This window comes from Bos indicus, chromosome 5 (genome assembly GCF_029378745.1).
Source record: "Bos indicus isolate NIAB-ARS_2022 breed Sahiwal x Tharparkar chromosome 5, NIAB-ARS_B.indTharparkar_mat_pri_1.0, whole genome shotgun sequence".
NCBI lineage: Eukaryota > Metazoa > Chordata > Mammalia > Artiodactyla > Bovidae > Bos > Bos indicus.
In genome coordinates, this window is record NC_091764.1 from 67,361,745 (window position 1) to 67,385,960 (window position 24,216).

Genomic DNA, 24,216 nt, shown 5'->3' on the forward strand with positions numbered 1-24,216 from the left:
TAACAGGTTTCACCTCCCTGCAGTCCAAGGGACTCTCAAGAGTCTTCTCCAAAACCACAGTCCAAAAACATCAATTCTTTGGCACTCAGCTTTCTTTATGGTCCAACTCTCACATCCATACATGACTACTGGAAACACCATAGCTTTGACTAGACAGACCTTTGCCAGCAAAGTAATGTTTCTGACCTGTGTTAAGTCAAAAAAAAGAATTCTTAAAACCATTAAACCAAGAAATGATTCAATGCCAGTCACGGTTCCCAGGGAACAAAAGAAACAGATGAGTTGCTAAAAGAACAGAAGATGTCTGCAGGAGAAGGAATCTTTCCTGGGGGAGTGGCAGGGGGCAGGGTGTCCGGCAAGGTCCCTTCTGGCCCGCTTTCCTTCTGCTGAGGGCATGACCTTGAACAACTCAGCAAGGCTTTATGGACCCCACTTTCCTCCTGTGGGAGATAGAATTGTTGGCCTGTATTGATGTTCCAAGATTTTTTAGGATCAAAATTTTGTTATTCTTTAAAAAAAAAAAGAAAAACTGCTCAGTGAATGCTTTTTTAGCCCATCTAAAAACCTGGCTTAATGAAGTGTAAGAGCCAGAACCTGACTCATCTAGCATGGAGGCCAGGGCTGAACAAACAAAGGTAAAGAGGCTGTGGTTCGTTTGGGGAAATTATGAATCTGCACATATAAGAAATCCATGTCAAAAATATGCCTCTTTCAAGGGGAAGGAAAAACTGCCTGAACACCAAGGGGGACACCACACAGGCGAGGGTAATAGGGCGAAGCTGCTACAAATTAACCTCTGTAGCTGGGAGATCTGTTTGGGGCCACAAGCCCTATTGTGATGCATGTCAATCAATACAAATCTAACCTTGAAATTGCTGGAGAGCTAGGGGGCAAAACTCGCACACTGAAGGGACAAACTGCCATTTGGAGTCACATAGCTGAGCACGTGAGAATCTGCAGAGAAAGGCTGGCCTTCATTCTGAAGGTTGGAGGTTTATCAGTCTGACCCTTAAGCATTGTGTAGAGGTTCCAGCTGTGACTGGCCCCCCTCAAATGACTTCCTGTAAAGTTCTGAATCCTGGCTTGGGATTCCTATATGTCACTGTCTTAGCTTTGTACCTAATACCCACGGCTCCACTTTCCACAAGGGTTCCCAGAGAGTCATTTCAAGCAGAACTGAATCTGAGTCAAAGAAGCAGGTCAGGAAACAAGCATCCGGGACTCCTGGCCAGGGGCAGGGGGTGGGAGGTGTGTTGTCCTGACGGCCAGGGGCCCTGTCTTTGTTCCCAGTGCACCGACGGCCTTGATGGCAACGGGACGTGTGTTTGCCAGGATGGCTTCCGAGGCACCCAGTGCCAGTTCTGTTCAGACCCCAGTAAATACGGACCTCGGTGTGACACAAGTAAGTGTCGTTTCCAGAGCTGCCTTCTGCTCCTTAGCCAGGGTCCCCATGGCTCTGTGGTGCAATCCTGGTGTTGGGTGCCCCTTGGCTTGGTGGGTGCCCCTATCACAGGGCAGTTCTTAAGCCCTTGGGTCCCAAATGCTAGCATGTGCCAGGTTGCTGAGCCCCCTCACAGAGCTCTGAGATAGAAGGCCTGAGTGGTACCCTGGGGATTTGCATCTCTTAACAAGTGCCCTGGGATGTCAGCACCACTGACCCAAGAGCACCTTTAAAAACCAGTCATGTAGGGTTTCCCATGTACCTGAACTGATCATGGACTTCGTAGCAGCACACAGCCTCCCCACCTTTCAAGCAGTCGTCTTCCGTCAGCTCCTCCCTTTGCTAAATGTGTGGCCTTGGGTTAGTTAGGCCTCCGTTTCCTCATCTATAAAATGAAAGTCATATCGGTAACTACCTCATAAGGCTAGTACAAGTTATAAATGGAAAACACTTGCCCGAGAACAATGCCTGGCACCTAGTATGCACTACCAATATTATTATCTGTTATTGTTATTCTTATCTATTATTGTTATTCTTATCTATTATTGTTATTCTTATCATCTATTATTGTTGGCACTGTTGCCGTTATGCTAAGTTCAGTGACATAAATGTCAGGAAACTCAGAGAACATGTAGAAAGTTCTACAGTACTAGGTATTGAAAAATATACAGCTATATAATCTTAGAAAATACATTGTTCTTAAAAATAATACAATGTGAATATATAAGTATATAAATAAAAATATACATCTCTGTGTATCTAAGCTAAGATTAGAACTCGCTGGGGAGAAAAAAATGGCTTCCTTGGTGGCTCAGTCGGTAAAGAATCTGCCAGCAATGCAGGAGACCTGGGTTTGATCCCTGAGTCAGGAAGATCCCCTGGAGAAGGAAATGGCAACCCACTCCAGTAACCTTGCCTGGAAAACCCCATGGACAGAGAAGCCTGGCAGGCTATAGTCCATGGTTCAGAAGAGTCGGACACAACTTAGTGACTACACCACCACCACCACCAAGCTGAGATCAGAACTTGATGGGGAAAAAAAATGAATAGTTCAGAGCTTGCTGTGGAATCAGACCAACATGAAGTTAAAGCTCCATTCTGAAACTTACTGGCTCTGTGACCTTAAAGGAATTCCCTGGTAGTCCAGTGCTTAGGACTCCGTGCTTTCACTGCTAAGGGCATAGGTTCTATCCCTGGTCAGAGAATTAAGTTCCCATCAGCCACGTGGCACAGTAAAAAAAAAAAATCTGAGACCTTAGAAAGAGTCTCTCACTGAAGCTCAGTTTCCCCATTTATAAAACGGAGACAATACTGTACCCACTTCGTAGGTGGCTGATTAAGTTGGATCATAATTGAGGACTATAGCCCAGAGCACGTACCTAGCAAGTAATCAGTGAATGAAGCCGTTCTTACTACTATCACTGCTAACTCCACTCATCTGTTACAGAACACACAGCCCCTCTCCTCTCTTACTGTATCTGATTTTCACAGCTACCTCTCAAGAGGGATGGGACACCAGAGCCCAGCAGAGTCAGGGCTGCCGATCCTAGTCCAATGCTCTTTTTGCCAAATAAGGTTTCTGAGGGGAAAGAAAATAGGGGCTTATTCCAAAGCCTGTTGATAGAGGCATTTTTATGAGGCTAGCAGGCAGGATGCTAAGGCTGGGAAAAGACTGGTAGGCTTCCTGCTCCAAAGCCTCTCGTCCAGGTTTGTGACTGTCCACCACCTCACACTGGGGAGCTTCCTCTTCTTTCTGGGGTCTTGTTCCTTGCTAACTAAGCCCTGACTTTCATAAAAGTTTATGGAAAGTCTTTTTTGTTTTAAATCTCTTCCAGCCCCCACTCACTATGTTTCTTTTTCCTGGATGCTGGCTCCAAGCCCCCACACTAATTCCTCTCCCCGCAGTCCCTTCTGGGGCAAAACCACAGATTCCTTCATTTCTGATCATATTCAAACCCCCAAATCCTTGCCACCTGCCTTTGAGAATCTCTAGAGTGTGAGCCTGACTCTGATAATTGCTGCTTTTGCAGCAATTTTTAAATATTTGTAATCAAAAGCAAAATCAGCAGCTAAGATGATAACAGGCAGGCGGAAATGCCAGTCGATTTACTGATCTACTGTTAGTGACTCATGGTCACTAACTGGAATGGAAGTTGAAGGTCTGAGTTCAAGTCCCTGTATGGGAAAGTACCAGCAAGTTAGGCAAATTAGACCATCACCTCTCTGGGCTCAGTTTCCTCATTTTGAACATGGGAATGGTAAGAGTACCTACCTCTTGAAGCTGGTGACTATGAATGAGAGTGGTTTGGTTGCTAAGTCATGTCTTTGTGACCTCATGAACTGTAGCCCGCCAGGCTTCTCTGTCCATGGGATTTCCCAGGCAAGAATACTGGAGTAGGTTGCCATTTCCTTCTCCAGGAGATCTTCCTGACCCAGGGATCAAACCCAGGTCTCCTGCATTGCAGGCAGATTCTTTTACTGCCTGAGCCACCAGGGAAACACCGTAATTGAGAGGGTACAGGTTAAAGACTGGCCCAATGCCTAGAACAAGGTCAGTGAAATACTGGCCATGAGTGGCACTGGTCTGCTATGATAGAGAGTGGAGAACAATACATAAGCCGCACATCAGAGGCTGTGCTGGCAGGAGATATCACTTCTGTTTACTCCAGAACATCTTCAAGAGAAGGCAGAAAATGTCAGACTAAACTCTCCAACAGGAAGTAGGTGAAAATTGAGTTCCTTGGCCTCTTTCGTTCATCACACTCCCCCTCCCACTGCACCGCACACGCAGACATACACAGCAGTACCGAGGTCGAGCTCTTCTCTCTGAAAGCTGTCCTGGCACAGGGACAAAGATGCTCCCAGAGTCTTCCCAGGCTCAGCCACCAGTTCTGTCCTGACAGGAGTGAGGAGATGGGGGTTGAAGATGGGGGACTTCCTCTGTGGCCCATGTGCCCACTGCTAAGCTTGTCCCCATGCCCTGAATGGCCCTTTTCCTTCTCCCTCAGCATGTCCGTGCATTTTCGGAACGTGTGATAACAGGATTGACAGCGACGGCGCCTGCCTTCCTGGGAGCTGCAGGAACGGCTCTGCAGGGAGATTCTGCCACAAGCAGACCTCAGCCTGTGGGCCCTACGTGCAGTTCTGTCACATCCATGCCACCTGTGAATACAGTGATGGAACGGCAAGGTAGGCGCAAGGCAGGCGTGCCACCCTGTTACCTGCAGACAGACCCAACCCATGTCTAACTTCTCCATAAACAAAGGCCTATTCTCTCCAGCTGCCAGCATGGCTTTAGTGGAGAAAAGCTCAGACTGAGATGGGTTCAAACTGTAGCACTTCCTACTTTCGAAACTTAACCAGCTGTGTGACCTTGGGCAGTTACTTAACCTCTCTGAGCCTCACTTTCCTCATCAGTACAATAAGGGTGATGTTGCATACCTGGCAGGGCAGTTGTGGAGGTTAGATCAACTGAATGCCCAAGCACCCAGCACCAGGGCTAGTACATCATAGGTCTTCAGTCATGGAAACTGCAATAATTACCATCACTCAAGTAAAAGAAATGAAGATTTACCCACCAACTTTCCAACCCTTTAAAATCTCTTTTACTTCCTAAGATCATTAATAATAACTCCCATATTAAAGACATCTTACAGGAAAACTGGGTCTTTGGATCACCAGTTGATGTCTTAATGTTGTCTAAACTATCGCACAATTGCACTCATCTCACATGCTAGTAAAGTAATCCTCAAAATTCTCCAGGCCAGGCTTCAACAATACGGGAACCGTGAACTTCCTGATGTTCAAGCTGGTTTTAGAAAAGGCAGAGGAACCAGAGATCAAATTGCCAACATCCGCTGAATCATCAAAAAAGCAAGAGAGTTCCAGAAAAACATCTATTTCTGCTTTATGGACTATGCCAAAGCCTTTGACTGTGTGGATCACAATAAACTGTGGAAAATTCTTCAAGAGATGGGAATACCAGACCACCTGACCTGCCTCTTGAGAAACCTGTATGCAGGTCAGGAAGCAACAGTCAGAACTGGACATGGAACAACAGACTGGTTCCAAATAGGAAAAGGAGTACGTCAAGGCTGTATATTATCACCCTGCTTATTTAACTTATATGCAGAGTACATCATGAGAAATGCTGGACTGGAAGAAACAAGCTGGAATCAAGATTGCCAGAAGAAATATCAATAACCTCAGATATGCAGATGACACCACCCTTATGGCAGAAAGTGAAGAGGGACTAAAAAGCCTCTTGATGAAAGTGAAAGTGGAGAGTGAAAAAGTTGGCTTAAAGCTCAACATTCAGAAAATGAAGATCATGGCATCCGGTCCCATCACTTCATGGCAAATAGATGGGGAAACAGTGGAAACAGTGTCAGACTTTATTTTTTGGGGCTCCAAAATCACTACAGATGGTGACTGCAGCCATGAAATTAAAAGACACTTCCTCCTTGGAAGGAAAGTTATGACCAACCTAGATAGCATATTGAAAAGAAGAGACATTACTTTGCCAACAAAGGTCCATCTAGTCAAGGTTATGGTTTTTCCTGTGGTCATGTATGGATGTGAGAGTTGGACTGTGAAGAAGGCTGAGCACCGAAGAATTGATGCTTTTGAACTGTGGTGTTGGAGAAGACTCTTGAGAGTCCCTTGGACTGCAAGGAGATCCAACCAGTCCATTCTGAAGGAGATCAGCCCTGGGATTTCTTTGGAGGGAGTGATGCTGAAACAAACTCCAGTACTTTGGCCACCTCATGCGAAGAGTTGACTCATTGGAAAAGACTCTGATGCTGGGAGGGATTGGGGGCAGGAGGAGAAGGGGACGACGGAGGATGAGATGGCTGGATGGCATCACCGACTTGATGGACATGAGTCTGAGTGAACTCCAGGAGTTGGTGATGGACAGGGAGGCCTGGCGTGCTGCGATTCATGGGGTCGCGAAGAGTCAGACACGACTGAGCAACTGAACTGAACTGAACTGAACATATGCAATGGGCTGGGGGGAGGAAAGTCAGAGAAAATTTTCCTCTCTGGGAATATATGGTTCAAAAGCAGCACCTACACAAAAAAATTTCCTGGAAAATGCAGACCTGAGGAATTCTTGGCCTCATTTTTGCAGCACTTTTCTTAATTTGGGCTTCCCCTGTGGCTCAGCTGGTAAAGAATCTGCCTGCAGTGCAGGAGACATGGGTTCAGTCCCTGGGTTGGGAAGATCCCCTGGAGAAGGAAAAGGCTACCCACTCCAGTATTCTGGCCTGGAGAATTCCATGGACTGTATAGTCCATCACGTCACAGAATCAGACACTGAGCGACTTTCACTTTTCTTAATTTGGAGTTGCCTAGTTAAGTGCATCCATCCCTGTTTATGGCCAACCTCCCCCACCAGTCTGCAGGCGGCATGGGGAGAGACTGGCTTTGCTCCTCCATGGTGGTACAACAGAAATGCATCTCCCTAAGGGCTTATATGGACTTCCCTGTGGCTCAGACAGTAAAGCATCTGCCTGCAATTCGGAACACCTGGGTTCAATCTCTGGTTGGAAAGATCCCCTGGAGAAGAGAATGGCCACCCACTCCAGTATTCTTGCCTGGAGAATCCCATGGACAGAGGAGCCTGGCAGGCTATGGTCCATAGGGTCGCAAAGAGTCGGACACTACGGAGCAACTAACATTTTCACGTTCACACATAGCTTTATAAAGATGTTAAACTCATTTTCCAGATAAGGAAACAGGCTCCCAAAGGTTAAGGGACTCACCCAGGGTCCCACAACCACTGAAAGGTGGGGCCTGGATTCCCGGCCAGCCGTGTCTGACTACAGAGCCAGGAGTGGCCATGACCACTATGCCATTTGCTCCCCTCATAAGGGCAAAGCGTCAGAGTGCTGAGCCATGAACCCGTCCACCTCTAGCTAGCTGGTCTTTTGGGGAGTGGGGTGGGGATAGTTGCTACTTATATTTCTGGGGCTGACTGTGTGCTCACTCTTCTTTGCAGCTGTGTTTGCAAACCAGGATACGAAGGAGATGGAAGCTTCTGTGTGGAGATGGACCCTTGTTCAGGATCAATCCCAGGGGGCTGCAGCCGCTATGTGAGTGTTGCCCTTTATCTCCAGGCTGCCGGGTGTTTTAGGAAATCCTGAAGGAAGGCCTTCCAAAGGCAGTGTTGAATGACTTCCTGGCATGAGGCATATTTGCTTGAACCCTGCATTTTAAAGATGGTGCCAGGTGCTTTCTGTGACCCTCCACTTCTGAAATCCATGTGTGCTTGGGGTCCAGGACTCTCGGGCTCCTAAAAATACAAACAGAATCAGATAGTTTAGATCATTAGTCATAAACTTGTGATTCAGACGTTACAACTTACAAGTGACTTTCATGTAACATGATCTCATTTGCTTCTCTCACCAACCCAATGAAACAGATGTTGTTTATTGCCATTTTACTGATCAGGAAACTGAGGCTCAGGGACATCAAGTGACTTGCCTTAAGACCTATTGGTGTCAGCGGTGTACCCCAAACTGACCATCACTTTCATTAATAACTCTGGAATATCACCACCACCACCTAGCCAAGGTCACCTCCATTCCTTCCCTACAGTTTAATAACTGCTGTCCCTGCTGCTTCTCTATAGCCACAGCCAGAGTGGATCAGATCCTGTTTCCCCTGCATGCTGAAACCCCTTCGGGAACTTGCCCTGGCTCTGATGGTGAAATCAGGTGCAAGTGCCTTGCCCAACTCCAGACTCCCTTTGGACAAGCCTCACCCACTCAGCCTCATCTGCACAGCTCTCCTTGCACTTCTCACTCTGTCCTTCAGCCTCCTGGTGTGGTCATCCTGAAAGGCCTGGAACTCGTACAGATAGGAGCTTGGGTTAAAACATCCTATATACCTGGGTTTATGCCCCTTTATGGCTGTGTGACCTTGGGCAAGTCACTTAGCTCCTCTGAGCCTCAGTTCCCTTATCTGTAAATAGAGATAATCACAGTACCTTTCTCAAGATGAAGGCTTACACCTGCAAAACATTCAGAACCATCCCTGACTCAATAAATGGCAGTGATGTTAGCAACGCTGGCCATTAGCTGGCCAACAACAAGGCAATTTGTTCTTTAAATCATCTTAGCTTTTCCGTCGATCTCAATGCAAGTGTGTATTTTAATCATTTCCTTTGTACTCCATGCAAATATATACCTCTTCAGGGGACCTCTGAAAATCTTTCTTTTGCACTTAACGATCATGTGGCTGGCCTGGGGTTTCAAAGGCTTTGTTGCTGCTTTTCCTCTTGTAGGCAGAATGCATCAGAACTGGCAGGGGGACCCACACCTGCGTATGCCGTGAGGGATGGACCGGGGATGGAAGAGATTGCTCAGAGATCAACCCTTGCTTGCTGCCCAGTGCTGGCGGCTGCCACCACAATGCGACCTGCTTGTATGTAGGCCCCGGGCAGGTAGGCGTGATTAGGTGGAGGGCAAAGCGGAAACACGATTCCTGCAGTGGATTTTCTTTTTTTCTCTAAACACAGAAGTACTCTGGCTAGAACTTACTGCAGCTCTTTAATCATTTGTAACAGTGGGAAGGAGTTAATTGTCACAGCAAACCTATGACTAGGCAGTTATTTTCTTTTACCTTTTGATCCCATTCACCCACACCCCACCTCTGGCAGCCACCAATCTGTTCTCCATATCTGTGAGCTTGGTTTTGTTTGATTTTTAGATTCCACATATACGTGAGATCATATGTTGTTTGTCTTTTTCTCACCTGTTTCACTTAGCATAGTGTCCTCAAGGTCCATCCATGATGTTACAAATGGCAAGATTTCACTCTTTCTTTGGCCGAATAGTATTCTAATGTATACATACACCACATATTCTTTATCCATTCATCTGTTGATGGTCAGTTTGGTTGCTTCCATGTCTTGGCTATTGTAAATAAAGCTGCAATGAACATGGGGGTGCATATATCCTATCAAGTTAGTGTTTTTGTATTTTTCAGATAAATATCCAGAAGTGGAATTGCTGGAACATATGGTAGTTCTGTTTTTAACTTTTTTGAAGAAACTCCATACTATTTTCCACAGTGACTGCACCAATTTGCATTCATACCAATAGTGCACAAGAATTCCTTTTCTTCACATCCTCGCCAACACTTTATTATTTCTTGTCTTTTTGATGATAGCCTTTCTTGCAGATATGAGATGAGATACCTCACTGTGGTTTGATTTGCATTCCTCTGATTATCAGTGATGTCGAGCATCTTTTCACATACTTATTGGTTATCTGTATGTCATGTTTGGCAAAATGTCCATTCAGATCATTTACCCATTTTTTTAAATTTGGTTGGTTTTTCAGGGGTTTTTTTTTTTTTTTTTTTTTTTTTGGCTGTTGAGTTATATGAGTTCTTCATATATTTTAGATATTAACCCCTTTAACAGATTATGATTTGTAACTATTTTCTCCCATCCCATAAGTTTCCTTTTCATTTTATTGTTGCTTTTCTTTGCTATACAGAAGCTTTTTCATTTGATGTAATCCCACTTACTTTTTTTCGCTTTTGCTACCATACAGGTACTATTACATAAAAAAGAAGACTGAGGCATGGAGAAGTTACATACTTTGCTCATGTTACACAGAAACCAAATTGTGGTGTGAAATTCACACCCAGACAGTCTGACTCCGGAACTTCCCTCTTGGTCTTCCCTTGATCTCACTCTGTATTTCTCCATAACACTCTACAGTTTGTTGATCACTTTCACTTAGCCTCATTTAAGGGACACTGAGGCAGAATGAGCTACTTCTTAGAAATTAATTTCGCTCCAAGTGAGGTGATGACAGTGTATCATGACTGTAGCCATGAAGAAGTCCTAATCATAAAAGAACTCACTGCATTCTTATCTCTTGCCAACCATTTGGCCAACAATTCCATTCATTTTGGACTCACCAGAGTTGCCACATTGCACTTGAGGAAGAAAAACAATTTCTTGGTATCAGTATTAGTTTGCTAAGACTGCCGTCACAAAATATCACTAACTGGACGTCATAGAGCAACAACACTGTATTGTCTGACAGTGTGGGAGGCTCGAGGTCCAAGATCGTGGTGTCAGCAGGTTTGGTTCCCTTTAAGGGCCGTGATGATGAATCTGTTCCATGCCTCTTGGTGTCCTTGGCTTACACATGCATCACCCTGATCTCTGCCTTCATGTTCACATGACCTTCTCCCTCTGTGCCTGCCTATGTACAAATCTCCCCTTTCTGTAATGACACCAATCATGCTGGATTAGGGACCCACCTTACTCCAGTGTGACCTCATCTTAACTAATTCATATTAACAATCCTTTTTCCAATAAGGTTACATTCTGAGTTGCTGGGAGTCAGAACTTCTACATAAGAGTGAGGAGGTCTGGAGAGGGACACAATCCAACCTGTATAGTATCTGTTCCCTTCTGTCTATCATCCTTTCTACAAACAAATATGAAAAACTTCTAATGGGGGTGATGGAGGAAGAGAAAGGACTTTTTAGGGTGTTACGTAAGAAATAAAATAGGCTGATTCTAGGATTGCCCTCAGTAATGTTACTAGTTGCCTTGAAATCTTGTAGATATTCCAACTAGGCAAAAGTCCTAATTACCATGAATGTTCATTTTAAAAGACAGACCATGTTGGGGTCAATATATTAGTCTTGGGGGTGCAGGAAGGTGCTACCCCAAGAAGATTAAACACTCTTGTTGATAAGGTCTTGCCCTAACTTGTAAAGTTGTATAGATGAGCATATATTTACATATATAAATGAGCATATATTTACATATAAGATACCCAATTTACCTTATAAAGCATATACAGCAAATAATACTTAAACCCTTAAAGATGAAAATTCATAAATAGAGGTTCTGTTCATTTCTTCTCACAACTTAGTGGGTCATCTTGTATCACCTCTAAATGTAACCACTCTCTAGACCAGCCCCTCAGTAAACCTCCTCCAATCAAAAGCTCCTGCTTTCCCACCTCCGTTCTTTTTTCTCTAACATGTGACCTCAGTTTGCATGGACTCCCCACTCCTCCCACCCTCTCTTAAGGTCCATCCACACCACACTTCCCAGAAGAATCTTCCCAGCTCATCCCCCCTCCTCTGAACAGCTCTGGTCTTCATCACAGAAGCATCTCATGTGCCACTTCATCCATAAAACTTACAGCATCTCTTGTTTTCCAGTGTTTGTTAAAGATCGGATTCTTCTTACTTACTTGGTATGCTTTGTCCTCCTCGCTTCAGAGAAAGCAGCTTCAAGGTTCATTGCTGGTTCCATAATGGTCACTCAGTACCTCTGTTGAAATGATTACTTCTTTTTAAGTTGAGTTTTTTAACTTCAAAATAATGTTGGAAGACATTTGGGAATAAAAGTGAAGAGAAAAATTAACACCATTCACAGTGTACCCGCAGTCACCATTTGTGTGCTGATGTATTTTTTCCTTCTGGTCTTTTTAATGCAGAGGTTTTTACTTTCCTCTCCATTGTTGCAATCCATTACATTTTTGTTTGGTTCCTGTTCTGTACTTAGCACACACATTTCCCCATTTTGTCATACAAGCCATCACTATCATATTTAATAACTGCGTGATCGGGGCCGCTGCTTCCTTGTAGTTTGTATGCTACACAAAGTATCCAGCCTATGGGGCAAGCCGGGGCTGAAACCCAGCCTGCACCCTGCTCGCCAAGGTGTGGACCCTGGTGTGGACCCAAACCTTCCCAGAAGAAGGGGGGCATTTTTTTTTTTGCATGATGAAACTGCCTGCCTGCTGAGCCACTTGCCATGTGTTGTTCACGTAGAGATGGTACCTTCCTTACTCAGATCTGCCTGCTCAGAGGGGATGACTGTTCAAAATTACACAGTGTGCCTTATAGACCAGCAGTGGCCTTGTGTGTGGATTTCCACTAAGTGGATGCCTCATAACTTACTTCATCTTTCCCTCTTAGCTGAAGGGGCCAATTTTTTCAGTGGAATGTTCTTTAGGGTCTCTCTGAGATAAATCTCCATATGGTCCCTCTAGGGTAAGGAATTCAAAAAAGAAGTAACAACCAGCAAGAACCTACTGTATAGCACAGGGAGCACTGCTCAATGTTATGTGGCAGCCTGGATGGGAAGGGAGCTTGGGGAAGAATGGATACATTTGTCCCTATGGCTGAGTCCCTTTGTTGTCTACCTGAAACTATCACAGCATTGTTAATCAGCTCTGCTGCTGCTGCAGCGGCACTTCAGTCGTGTCCGACTCTGTGCGACCCCATAGACAGCAGCCCACCAGGCTCCGCCGTCCCTTGGATTCTCCAGACAAGAACACTGGAGTGGGTTTCCATTTCCTTCTCCAATGCATGAAAGTGAAAAGTGAAAGTGAAGTCGCTCAGTCGTGTCCTACTCTTAGCGACCCCATGGACTGCAGCCTACCAGGTTTCTCCATCCATGGGATTTTCCAGGCAAGAGTACTGGAGTGGGTTGCCATTGCCTACTCCAATACAAAATTAAAAGTTTTAAAACCTTTTTAAAGGTCTTTTAAAAAGGAAAGTAACAAGGAGCTTTAGACTGGGAAATGTAACATAGAATGCGGAGACCAATAGCTCTGGAGTCAGAGAGTAACAAAGACATTACTGGTGTTCTCTAAAAGGGCCAAACAGCTATGGTTTCCATACTTCATTTCTTGGTGCTGTGAGAGGGCAAGGTATGAAAGTCTGTTGTTTTCAATAGTCTCTTTTACTTTGCTCTTTGAATTACAGAATGAGTGTGAGTGCAAAAAAGGATTTCAAGGCAATGGGATTGACTGTGAACCAATAACATCATGCTTAGAACAAACTGAGAAATGTCATCCACTGGTGAGTTACTTGATTTTTCTCATTAGTACTTTAAAACAATTACTTGAGAAAGAAAGAAGTTTGGATTATTTTTTACCTGGGCCCAGTAATGAACAAAATCTCTCTTACTCCCAAAGGGAGTCCCTAAGTAGAATGTGAGTAATTATTGCAAATTTCTCTCCATTCCAAAGCATGGAAGAATCAACACACAATTGCCAGAAAAGATTCCCAGATAAATCTGAATTTCAAATAAATGACAATCCTTCAGGACAAGCATGACCCAAATATTATATCAGTTCAGTTCAGTTCAGTTGCTCAGTCGTGTCCAACTCTTTGCAACCCCATGAATCGCAGCACGCCAGGCCTCCCTGTCCATCACCATCTCCCGGAGTTCACTCAAACTCACGTCCATCGAGTCAGTGATGCCATCCAGCCATCTCATCCTCTGTTGTCCCCATTTCCTCCTGCCCCTAATCCCTCCCAGCATCAGAGTCTTTTCCAATGAGTCAACTCTTCACATGAGGTGGCCAAAGTATTGGAGTTTCAGCTTTAGCATCATTCCTTCCAAAGAAATCCCAGGGCTGATCTCCTTTAGAATGGACTGGTTGGATCTCCTTGCAGTCCAAGGGACTCTCAACAGTCTTCTCCGACACCACAGTTCAAAAGCATCAATTCTTCGGTGCTCAGCTTTCTTCACAGTCCAACTCTCACATCCATACATGACCACTAGAAAAACTATAGCTTTGACTAAACGGACCTTTGTTGGCAAAGTAATGTCTCTACTTTTCAATATGCTATCTAGGTTGGTCATAACTTTTCTTCCAAGGAGTAAGCGTCTTTTAATTTCATGGCTGCAATCACCATCTGCAGTGATTTTGGAGCCCAAAAAGATAAAGTCTGACACTGTTTCCACTGTTTGCTCATCTAAACAAAAAATTATTCATGACTTATCTAAAATTCATTCTTGGTATTTTTATTTGCTAAATCTGGCAATTCTAAATCAACAGAATAGTTGAAAGGGTAACTAGATTCTCATTTTGAATGTCATAACAGAGTTTAACCCAAATTACTGGTGAAAATGCCCATTCAAGGGTAGGTTGAGCCTTGTGTCTAAATTAGGGAAAAGCAGGCACAGATGTTAGAGCTGGTCATGGTCATGTTTTTAAGAGAACATCACTAAGCACCCAGCATCAAAACCGATGAAAACACTTAATCACAATGCTTTGGGTTGCAAATAACAGAATCCACAAAAATCAACTTAAGTGAAAAAGGAATTTGTTGGACACATGCCCCAAGGGTAGCTCCATAGGCAGGAATTACAAAACTTCCCAAGGGCTTAGAATCAGGATCAAGGCAGCTTTTTCCATCAATCCTCTGAGACCATACAATTTCTCATTTTGCTATTCTCTGTGCCTTTACTTTCTCTGTATCTGTCTCTGTCTCGTTCTCTCAAATTTAAGTGCAGTTTTTTGCATCTTGGAATATCTGACTCCCCATTCTTAGAGGGACATCTACCAGTGATGCCCACTAACTCAACAGCATCCCATGTCCTAATTCTTACTCATAGGAGAAAGGATCTGACCAGGGTCTGGACCAGAAAGGTTCCAGCCCAGCTGGGTCCAGGTGTCCACATATGAGCCAGTCAGTGCTTGCCAGGGAGTAGGATGACATGAGCAGGACTACCAGACCCAGCCCTAGTATATGTGGGGAGGTGGGTGATTTTCAAAGACGAAAAAATGGGAGATGTCCCTACAGTATCTGTTACCCAAGAGTCAAAAGAGCACTTCACAAAGCTGAAGAAACTCCAACAGTCTTAATTTAAGGCTGACTAAGCCCTGATATTCCAAACATGATAGGTTATTGGAACTTCCACTTCATTCCAAGCTGTGGAAGAATGAGCATAGGGTTGCCCGATAAAGTGCAGGACACCTAGTTAAATTTGAATTTCAGATACACAGTGAATTCTTTTCCAGCACAAGCATGCCCCCAAATCGTATATGGGACATACGTATACAAAAGCCTCTTTGTTTGTCTGAAATTCACATTAACCATGTGTCCTGATTTCTGCTCACTAAATCTTGACAGGGATGAAAAGAATCTAATTGTGATTCCATAAGAGCTATACCAAACCTGCAGGAAGGGCTGAGGGCCTGTGGGTTACTTCTAGTAATCTTTCAGTCCTGAATTTCACTGTAGACAGAGCCCAAGTATTCACAGGTACATCTCAGATCCAATGCTTTACTTAGGAAAGCAGACCACTTCTCTCATCTCCTTTGTATCAGGCAACCTGTCAGCTTACTTCCTCCGGCATCTGGAGTTGTGTTTGCCAAGAGGGCTATGAAGGAGACGGCCTTCTGTGCTATGGAAATGCTGCAGTGGTAAGTCCTCTGAGAGCAACTTCAGGACAGAATCATAAAGACAAAAATCTTCCAGTTTAAAAGAAAAAGACAAACACTCTTGGCTAGGATGCCTTTAAAGTTCTCTACCAATCACGTGCTCCAGGAGATTCTGTCTGAAACAAGCAACTTCTCACAAATGGCATATGTGCTCTATGGGTCACAAATTTTCTACAAATTGGAGGGAGGGAACTTTTATTTGGCACCTTCTGTGTACCAAAGCAGTCTTGTCTTCTCTTTCTTGCCATTCTGCCTCTTTCCAGTCCCAGACTTCCCAAACGAGCAAATAACTGGCACCTGCTGAGTTCCTGGGCAATCCTGTCCAGGTTGTAGGCCTTCTATAGGTATCCAGAGCACGCTGTGCTTACCCTTATCTAGGGTATGTGTGTGTGCACCTGTATGCACCTTCTGTGTACCAGCATCTTACTAAATCCTTAACAGGCAGCCACACTTCATTTAAACCTCATCACAACCCTCTGGGCTTACGCTGTTATTATGCCCATTTTATTGATGAGGAAACTGAGAGCCTAAGCAAACTTTCCTCAGCTCACTCAGCTGTCTATGTGCAGAGCCCAGCTCTTAACCATCAGCACAATCTGTCAATATAGGACACACCCCACTGGACTATCACCTCTGGAGGGCAGGTCTTTGTCATGTTTCCTACTTCATTCCTACTGTTCATAAAGATCTTTTGCAATGAGAAAGTAAGTTGGTGAATTTTCTCCTCACTCACTTTTTGCTCAGCTCACTGGCGTTTAGTTCCTGCGCCTCCTCTCAATAGGAACCACTGGTCTCACAGTGCCAGGGCTGCGCCTACCCTAACATGCTCTTTGATGGCTGCAGCATCTGACCATGGCCGCCCTGCTGTCAGGGTCCTTCCCACCCTTCACTGCACCTGTTTCTCCTCTTCATCCCATTAGGCCCATCTCCCAACACCCATACCATGGAGCTTAAACCCAACATTTTCTCTGCACTGTCCATGGCCACATTTTCTAAAATTTTAGAACCCTAAAATTCTGCTCTCACAATGCTTTTCTCCTCCCTGGGAAAACAAGATCAAGTCCAAGTCCTCCGCCTGGCACTGCGAGGACCTCACAGGGCCTCAACTCAGTTTCCTTCCAACCATTTTACCTGAGCTGTCACCTTCCCAGCTCAACACCAGCTCTGTTCCCCTCCCCCACAGACCCTGCCTTGGGTCTTTCTCCCCTGTGTTCAGTTCCAGCTCGCACCCTCCTCTCCCTGAAGGGATTACTCGAGCACCTCAGTTCTTGTATCACTTACTAAACTGGTTTACTTTTTAACCAGGGTTTACCAACTTACTCAATAACCTCAACTACTTTCAAAAAGTAGTTAAGACATCTCTGAGATATATTGTCTTTTGGTAAATTTGCACATGCTGCTGCTGCTGCTGCTAAGTCACTTCAGTCATGCCTGACTCTGTGTGACCCCATAGACGGCAGCCCACCAGGCTCCCCCATCCCTGGGATTCTCCAGGCAAGAACACTGGAGTGGGTTGCCATTTCCTTCTCCAGTGGGTGAAAGTGAAAAGTGAAAGTGAAGTCGCTCAGTCGTGTCTGACTCTTTGCGACCCCATGGACTGCAGCCTACCAGGCTCCTCAGTCCATGGGATTTTCCAGGCAAGAGTACTGGAGTGGGTTACCAAATTGTTATTGCCATTTTCATGGTGTTCAATAGTTTTTAAAATGTTTTCACATACATTAATGCATGTAATGTTCATAATCCCAGGAGCAAGCTGTCATTATAATCATTATTCAGGTGATGCTCTTGCATTCTCAGAGAGGTTAAGCCCAAGATCATACAGCTGGTAAATGGCAGACCCGGGAACTGAACCCAGCCTTTTTAAACTCTAAGTCCAGAGCTTTCCTTACTCTATCACACCTTCAAATGTCACTAATCTACTAGCCTTCTGGGTTATCTTTTCAAATCTTAAAATCCCCAAAACAGCTATAAGTTGCATAAGGTCAGGGGCCAGCTTTTCTCTTTCATATCTTACGGCCTCCCTCACTCCAACCTGGTGCCAATTGTGATGGTTCAGTATATATGTTCATTAACAAACCCCATGGTGGATAAGGAGAAGGCAATGGCACCCCACTCCAGTACTCTTGCCTGGCAAATCCCATGGATGGAGGAGCCTGGTAGGCTGCAGTCCATGGGGTCTCGAAGAGTCAGACAAGACTGAGCGACTTCACTTTCCCTTTTCACTTTCATGCATTGGAGAAGGAAATGGCAACCCACTCCAGCATTCTTGCCTGGAGAATCCCAGGGACGACGGAGCCTGGTGGGCTGCCATCTATGGGGTCGCACAGAGTCAGACACAACTGAAGCGACTTAGCAGCAGCAGCAGCATGGTGGATTAGTTAGAAATAACAGTGGCTAAAACTTACTGTGTCCTACATGCCAGCCTCTATTCTAAGCACTTTAAAAACATTAACCTTTCCAACTGCCACATCAACCCTAACAGTCAGAGCTTTTATCATCCCTATTTTACAGCTGGGAACATTGAGGCCCAGAGAGATGAAGTAGCTTGCCTAAGGCAGCAGCCCCCAGCCTTTTTGGCTCCAGGGACCAGTTTCGTGGAAGACAGGTTTTCCACAAATTGGGGATGGAGGGATGGTTTCAGGATGATTCAAGCATGTTACACTTATTGTGCACTTTATTTCTATTATTATTATTCAGCTCCACCTCAGAGAATCGGGCATTAGATCTCAGAGGTTAGGGACCCCTGACCTAAGGAACTATGAAAGGGCCAAACCAGAAAGAAAACCCAGGTGGTTTGGTTCCATGTCCCAAGGCCCTGCTCAATGCTGGCTCTGAAAGCGGGCAGTTTACTGAGCCCTGTGACCCTTCTGAGGGACTGGGTGGCCATGTCCTTACAACCAAAATAGATTTGGACAAACTTGAGGTTGTTGTCTCATTTGAATTTTCTGGAAATACTCCTTTACCTTGAATATAGAAGATAATTTGAGCCAATAAGCATGAAAGAAACTGCATGGCTCTGGCAACATGGGGATTCATCCAGCCTGGGCATCATTCATGTCGACATGGGCAAGGCTGGCAAGGATGATGCCCAGAGCTGCCCAGATGTGCCTCTCACTGATCCTCCTCTGTGTTCTCTCTCCTCTCTCCTCCCTCTCTTGCACGAAATGAATAAGGAATTGTCCTTTCTCTCCGCTGCAGCTGTATTTAACCAGTGGATAAATGTGAGTACCTTTGTTGAAAATAGGATTGGAAATATATATAATTTTAGAGATACGGACCGCATGTAATAGAAGACTGAAAATGGTGGGGGAGGGAAGGCAGTCATCTAGAGCAGTGGTTCTCAGCCCTGAGTCCACTTTAGAACCATGTGGAACACACGTCTTTCAATAGCCATGCCTAGGCTCCCACCCCCAGATGCTCTGATCTGATTGGCAGAGGTTTGACCTGGGCATCCGTGTATACCAGGAACCTCACAGGTGATTCTAGCATGCAACCAGGGCTCAGTACTTCTAGTCTAGGATAAGCTGGGGTGATCGACTTTTCAACCAACCTGAATATATATGTATGGCTTCATTCTTCATTGAAAAAAAAGGTCTTTTTATAAACTCAATATACTTCATCATTAGTAATTTGCCAAGTTAGATTTGGCATTTATAGCTACAATCCTAGCACACTTCATGTGGGTTTTGCCCTCAGCCCAACATGTCCTGAGGAACTGTCCCCTCTCCCTTGGAAAGTTCTAAAACCAAGAATCTGATCTCCAGCATCCCCAATTGTCTGAATCTCTGTCATCTTTGCCCAAGTGGCCCAAGATGGCAGGCTCAGCAGCCATTGTGACAAGTGTTTAGTCCCGTTTAAGAAGACAGGTGCCAAGACACGCAGTGTGTGGTCAGCGGCCACTGAAGGACAGCTTCCTGTTGCTTCCACGTGGGGTCTCTCCTACTCCCATCACGTGGGAGAGGAGGGCCCTACAGCAGGTGCTGATTTCCATAGGACCCACCCACATGCGTGAGTTTGCCCATGGTGTGCTGTATCCCGCTCATCCCAGCTTGCAAGAGCACAGCTTTCCCAGCCCCTCTTTCAATGCTGTCGTGATGGCAGCTGGAAATCAGCCGTGATGGGAGAAGTTACACCACAGAAATCAGCAAGCATTGCAAACCAGGGCTTTTGTTTGTTTTTTCTGGAGAGCCAGTTGTTAAACATAAGCCCGTCAAAGCTTCTACCCAGAACTTTTAATACTTCTAGGCAAATAGATAAAGTTTGATTTCAGGCCTCCAGTCTCTCTCTCTTGCTGAAACTGTTTCTGGAGTCTTCCTACCATCCTTATTCCAAAGGCATCCAAGGATTCTCAGGGTCTCTGCACACATGTGTGCACATACACACACACACATGATCCTGTCAAGACTGTTCTCTGCCTCTTCGTTTAAACTAAAGGGTAAATGACAGATAATGATTTGAAGTGTGACCTGATTAGGAAGATATACCTTTTGTCAAGGCTCACACATTTAAATAAAAGTAATGAGTCTCAGAAGGAATGTGGAGGCATCAGTCAGTAGGTGGGATGGATTTGGGAATGGAATCCCTAGGACCTTCCCAGTATCTCTGAAATGATATCACATGGGATATTGGATTTCTGCCAAGGATTAAGTCAGCCCCGTTTGTCCTCTGACATGAGTCAGGCCACTTTCTTTTCCTTCTGGGATTCAGAATGCTTCCCTACAACACCTGTTGTCGACCACCTCAAATCTTACTGTCCTTGTGCCCTCCCGACAAGCCATTGCGGACATGGACCAAGAAGAGAAAGCCTTTTGGTTGACCAAGAGCAACATCCCTGTCCTCATAAAGTACGTATTATGTATTTTGTTCTTCACGATGTCTTACTAGCATCAGTGTGAATGAAGTGCAGTGGAGGTGGGCCCCATGGGCCTTGAGGTCCATGCAACTGAACATGTTCTAGGGCTGCCGCTGCCCCGCTCTTTCCCCCAGGATGGAAGTAGTCAACATGACTGACAGCCAACTCTGCTAACTGCTTTTACATACAACCTAGTTAATCCTATCTGTGAAATAGACATTATAATTATTCCCATTTTACAGATGTGGAAACCAAGGCACAGAGTGATTAAATAACTGACCCCAGAGGCCATGGCCAATAGTTTCAAGAGGAGATTTTGAATCTGGTAGTCTGGCTCCAGAACCTACCCTCTTAACTACTCCCGACACCACTGTCTCAAGCATCAATATCTCATTACAGCCCTTATGGACTATTGTTATAGGTACCATACACTACTGGGCACATACGGAGTGGCCGATCTGCAGGCCCTGTCACCTTCTGACATGCTGGCAACATCTTTGCAGGGCAACTTCCTTCAGCTGGTGAAGGCAGATGGGGTAAGAGAGCACCGTATTGGGTCTGTTCAATGGAAACTTGTGACATATGTTCATATCATACTTTGAAGTTTTTATGTTATGGAAATTTCCAAACATGAGCAAAAATAGATGGAGAATAAACCTCCATGGTTGGCATCACCCAGCTTCAACAACTATCAACATATATTGATACACACACTCACAGAGTTACTGTATAGCAGGGCTCCTATAAGATGAGGCTCTCTCCCCACTGGTTGGCCACAGGTCTTCTATTAGACCACAGACTGATCCAGAAAGACAAATATTTCACTTCTTCTGGGTGAAGGCAGTGGAGTTTCACAACTTGGATTTTTATGTGTGGCTAAGAACTTGTTATTGGTAACCTACTTATTGAGTCATTAGAGATCACTACAATATTATACTAAGTTAGGGTCAGTCAGTCAGTCTGCAGATGTTTACTGAACACCTACTGTATGTCAGGAACTGATCAGAGGGCTGGAGACAGGATAGTGCACAGGAAGAGGGGAGCCCTATAGATGCTCACCTTCTGGCATTTTCTATAGCATTTCAAGGACTTGGATTCGGTTTTCTGTAAGGAGGTCTGGCTGCCCTGCTGAATGCAGCCGTGATTTAAAGCTCTTTCTATGAACTGCACAAAATGAGGATAGATGGTCTACTGGGAAGTGAGAACTACCCCATCAGTGGATTGTGGGCCACGGTCAGAATGCTCTAGAATTGCAGCTCTAAAGCATTTCTGCCTTCCTACCCATCAGCAGTGGTGCTGTGAAAAGGTTCTATCTATTTAGGTATTACATAAACGTATGTGCTTCATCAGAATAGTCCTTTTAGAAAGCAGGAAAGAGTTACATAGGGCCGCATGGTCTCTACATTTTGTTACAATAATTCTAGAACCTTACTTGCATATATCAGTCAATGGGTGGTTTTCCACTAGTGTTTTAAATCATTGACTCTCTGAGCAAGCATTAACTGAACACTCACCTTGGGAAGGTTCGTCCCAGGGTTGTAGCTTCAGAAGTAAATCAATTAAGACCTGTGAATTAGAGGCGGTAACTATCAAAGACACAATCATAATGAATTCTTTCTTATGTCTGATATAAATGTCCCCCTGTAACCAAGAGAGAGGTGCAAGGTGGCCAGTGTTATTTGCTTCAGGACCTCTGCTGATGTGCCTAGGATGAGACAAGTCCCCTCAGGATCCAGGGTTCCCAGGAAGAATTTCAAAGTGCAGTGGTGGGAGAAGAGGAGAGGAACCCCAAGACAGCAGAGGCCAGTTGTGTCATACTTGGTTGGTGGCTGCATGAGCCTGCATTTAGGCTTGCTCACCTCCATTCCCCATGCATTTCATATTCCTGTAAAGTTGGTAACTGTCTGCATTATTTTGCTAAGGCTGCTGTAACCAAGAACCACAGACTAGGTGGCTTAGACAACAGAAATTGTTGTCTCAAAGTTCTGCAGGCTGGAAGTCCAAGGTCAAGGTGTGGACAGGGTTGGTTCTGTCTGAGGACTGGGAGGTCAGGCTCTCTCCTTGGCTTGCAGATGGCAGTCCTCGTGTTCACATGGTGTTCTGCCTACATAGTTCCTATGTCCAAATTTCCTCTTCTTATAAGGACACTGGTCATATTGGATTAGGGTCCACCCTATGACCTCAATGGATATGAATTTGAGCAAACTCCGGGAGATAGTGAGGGCCAGGGGAGCCTGGCATGCTACAGTCCGTGGGGTCGCAAAGAGTCAGACATGACTAAGTGACCGAGCAATGACAACGACCTCATGTTAACTCAGTTACCTGGTATAAAGACTTTGTCTCCAAATAAGGTCACATTCTGAGGCACTGGGGGTTAGGACTCCAATATGTGAATTTGGGGGACACAATTCAACCCACCATGCTATCTACAGTGCTTTTCCAACTGCAGGGTCTGTTTAGTGAGCCTCAGCCAGCACTTTTTTAATGAAATAGAATGGAGTAGAATCAATCAGATGCCTCCCACATGGTAGAGGAAATTATTATTTCATTTCAGTTGTGTGTGTGAGAGAGAGAGATCAAATGGCTCACAGTTTTAAGATATTTCTAACTGTACGTCATGGTCCAAAAGTGAGAAGGTCACTACTGTTCAAAATGTGGAAACCCTAGAAATCACTCAGTCCCCGGGTGTACTCTATAGGGACTCACCTTCTCACTGTGGTGCATTTACAGAACATCACAATCGAAGGAGCATCCGTCATTGACGGCGACAATGCAGCCACAAATGGAGTGATACACATCATCAACAAGGTACAGAATCGCTCCCTCCTGCACATCTGGCCTCTCCTCCTTGTGTTATTTATCCTCCTACACAGTATCGTTTGTGGGGTGGGGGGGGAGTACTTAGCCTTAATATAAAAGTAACCTGCTTCATTATTTTTATTTTAAAACCGTTTAGAGGCTCTACTCATTCAGTAAGACTCAGTTATTCTTTACTTATGCCTGTATCCTGCAGTGGGTTCATATAAAGTGTAGTCGTGTATATCTCTTATTTATGAGACCATCTTACAAGGCGCCCAAGAACCTTAGTATTAGGAAGTCCATAACCCACACGGGACTTAATCAAGAACTGGAAGAAAGGCAGCTATGTATGTGTCACTGGTCCTCTCCTGTCTGCGTTATTGTGCCCAAGAAAAAAAAAAGGAAAATGGTAGAAAAGATATTGTGGAATTTTTATTTTCTCTTCAAATGCAATTCAACAGTATTCAAGGCATGACATAGAAAAAAATTAAATGGAAAATGAGTTTTTAGACTATCCTATAATTTTTAGTTACTATGTTAAGAACTTCATTTAAATTTAAAGTTAGAATTTAGGGTATATTGGAAAATTTTGAAAAGTAGAAGATTAGAAAAGACAATTAACTAATTGCATTTTAACTAAAATTACTCTCATTTGACACTTATATACTCCCTTTTTTTATTTCAAGTTACAGAATATGTTAACAGTTTCTGTTCAGGAAAGGGAGACTTCTTATAAGACTTCTGAGTGCAATATTTTGCAAAGACCTTGCAAGTCTCTTGTATTAACAAGAGGCATAAAGAAATACATTTTATGAGCAAGTGGTAGGTCACTTGCAGAGAACCATGCTGAGTTTATGGCTTCATTTATCAGAAAGCAACATTACCAAGAGTGCTTT

At 44.6% G+C, this 24,216-nt stretch overlaps 1 protein-coding gene across 2 annotated transcripts in view; it reads left to right on the top strand.

Annotated features, from left to right (window-relative positions):
* The window catches only part of STAB2 (stabilin 2), a 172,042-nt gene that overhangs the window by 66,856 nt on the left and 80,970 nt on the right, over window positions 1-24,216 (top strand). The window contains exons 22-31 of one of the 2 annotated variants that reach the window (XM_070789633.1): window positions 1,291-1,402; window positions 4,450-4,630; window positions 7,443-7,536; window positions 8,730-8,888; window positions 13,199-13,294; window positions 15,556-15,651; window positions 18,843-18,890; window positions 20,377-20,513; window positions 20,943-21,057; window positions 23,252-23,329. In XM_070789633.1, coding sequence (XP_070645734.1) covers window positions 1,291-1,402; window positions 4,450-4,630; window positions 7,443-7,536; window positions 8,730-8,888; window positions 13,199-13,294; window positions 15,556-15,651; window positions 18,843-18,890; window positions 20,377-20,513; window positions 20,943-21,057; window positions 23,252-23,329 — 1,116 coding nt within the window. The remainder of the gene's footprint in view (window positions 1-1,290; window positions 1,403-4,449; window positions 4,631-7,442; window positions 7,537-8,729; window positions 8,889-13,198; window positions 13,295-15,555; window positions 15,652-18,842; window positions 18,891-20,376; window positions 20,514-20,942; window positions 21,058-23,251; window positions 23,330-24,216) is intronic. The other variant, XM_019959891.2, reaches the window with a different exon arrangement.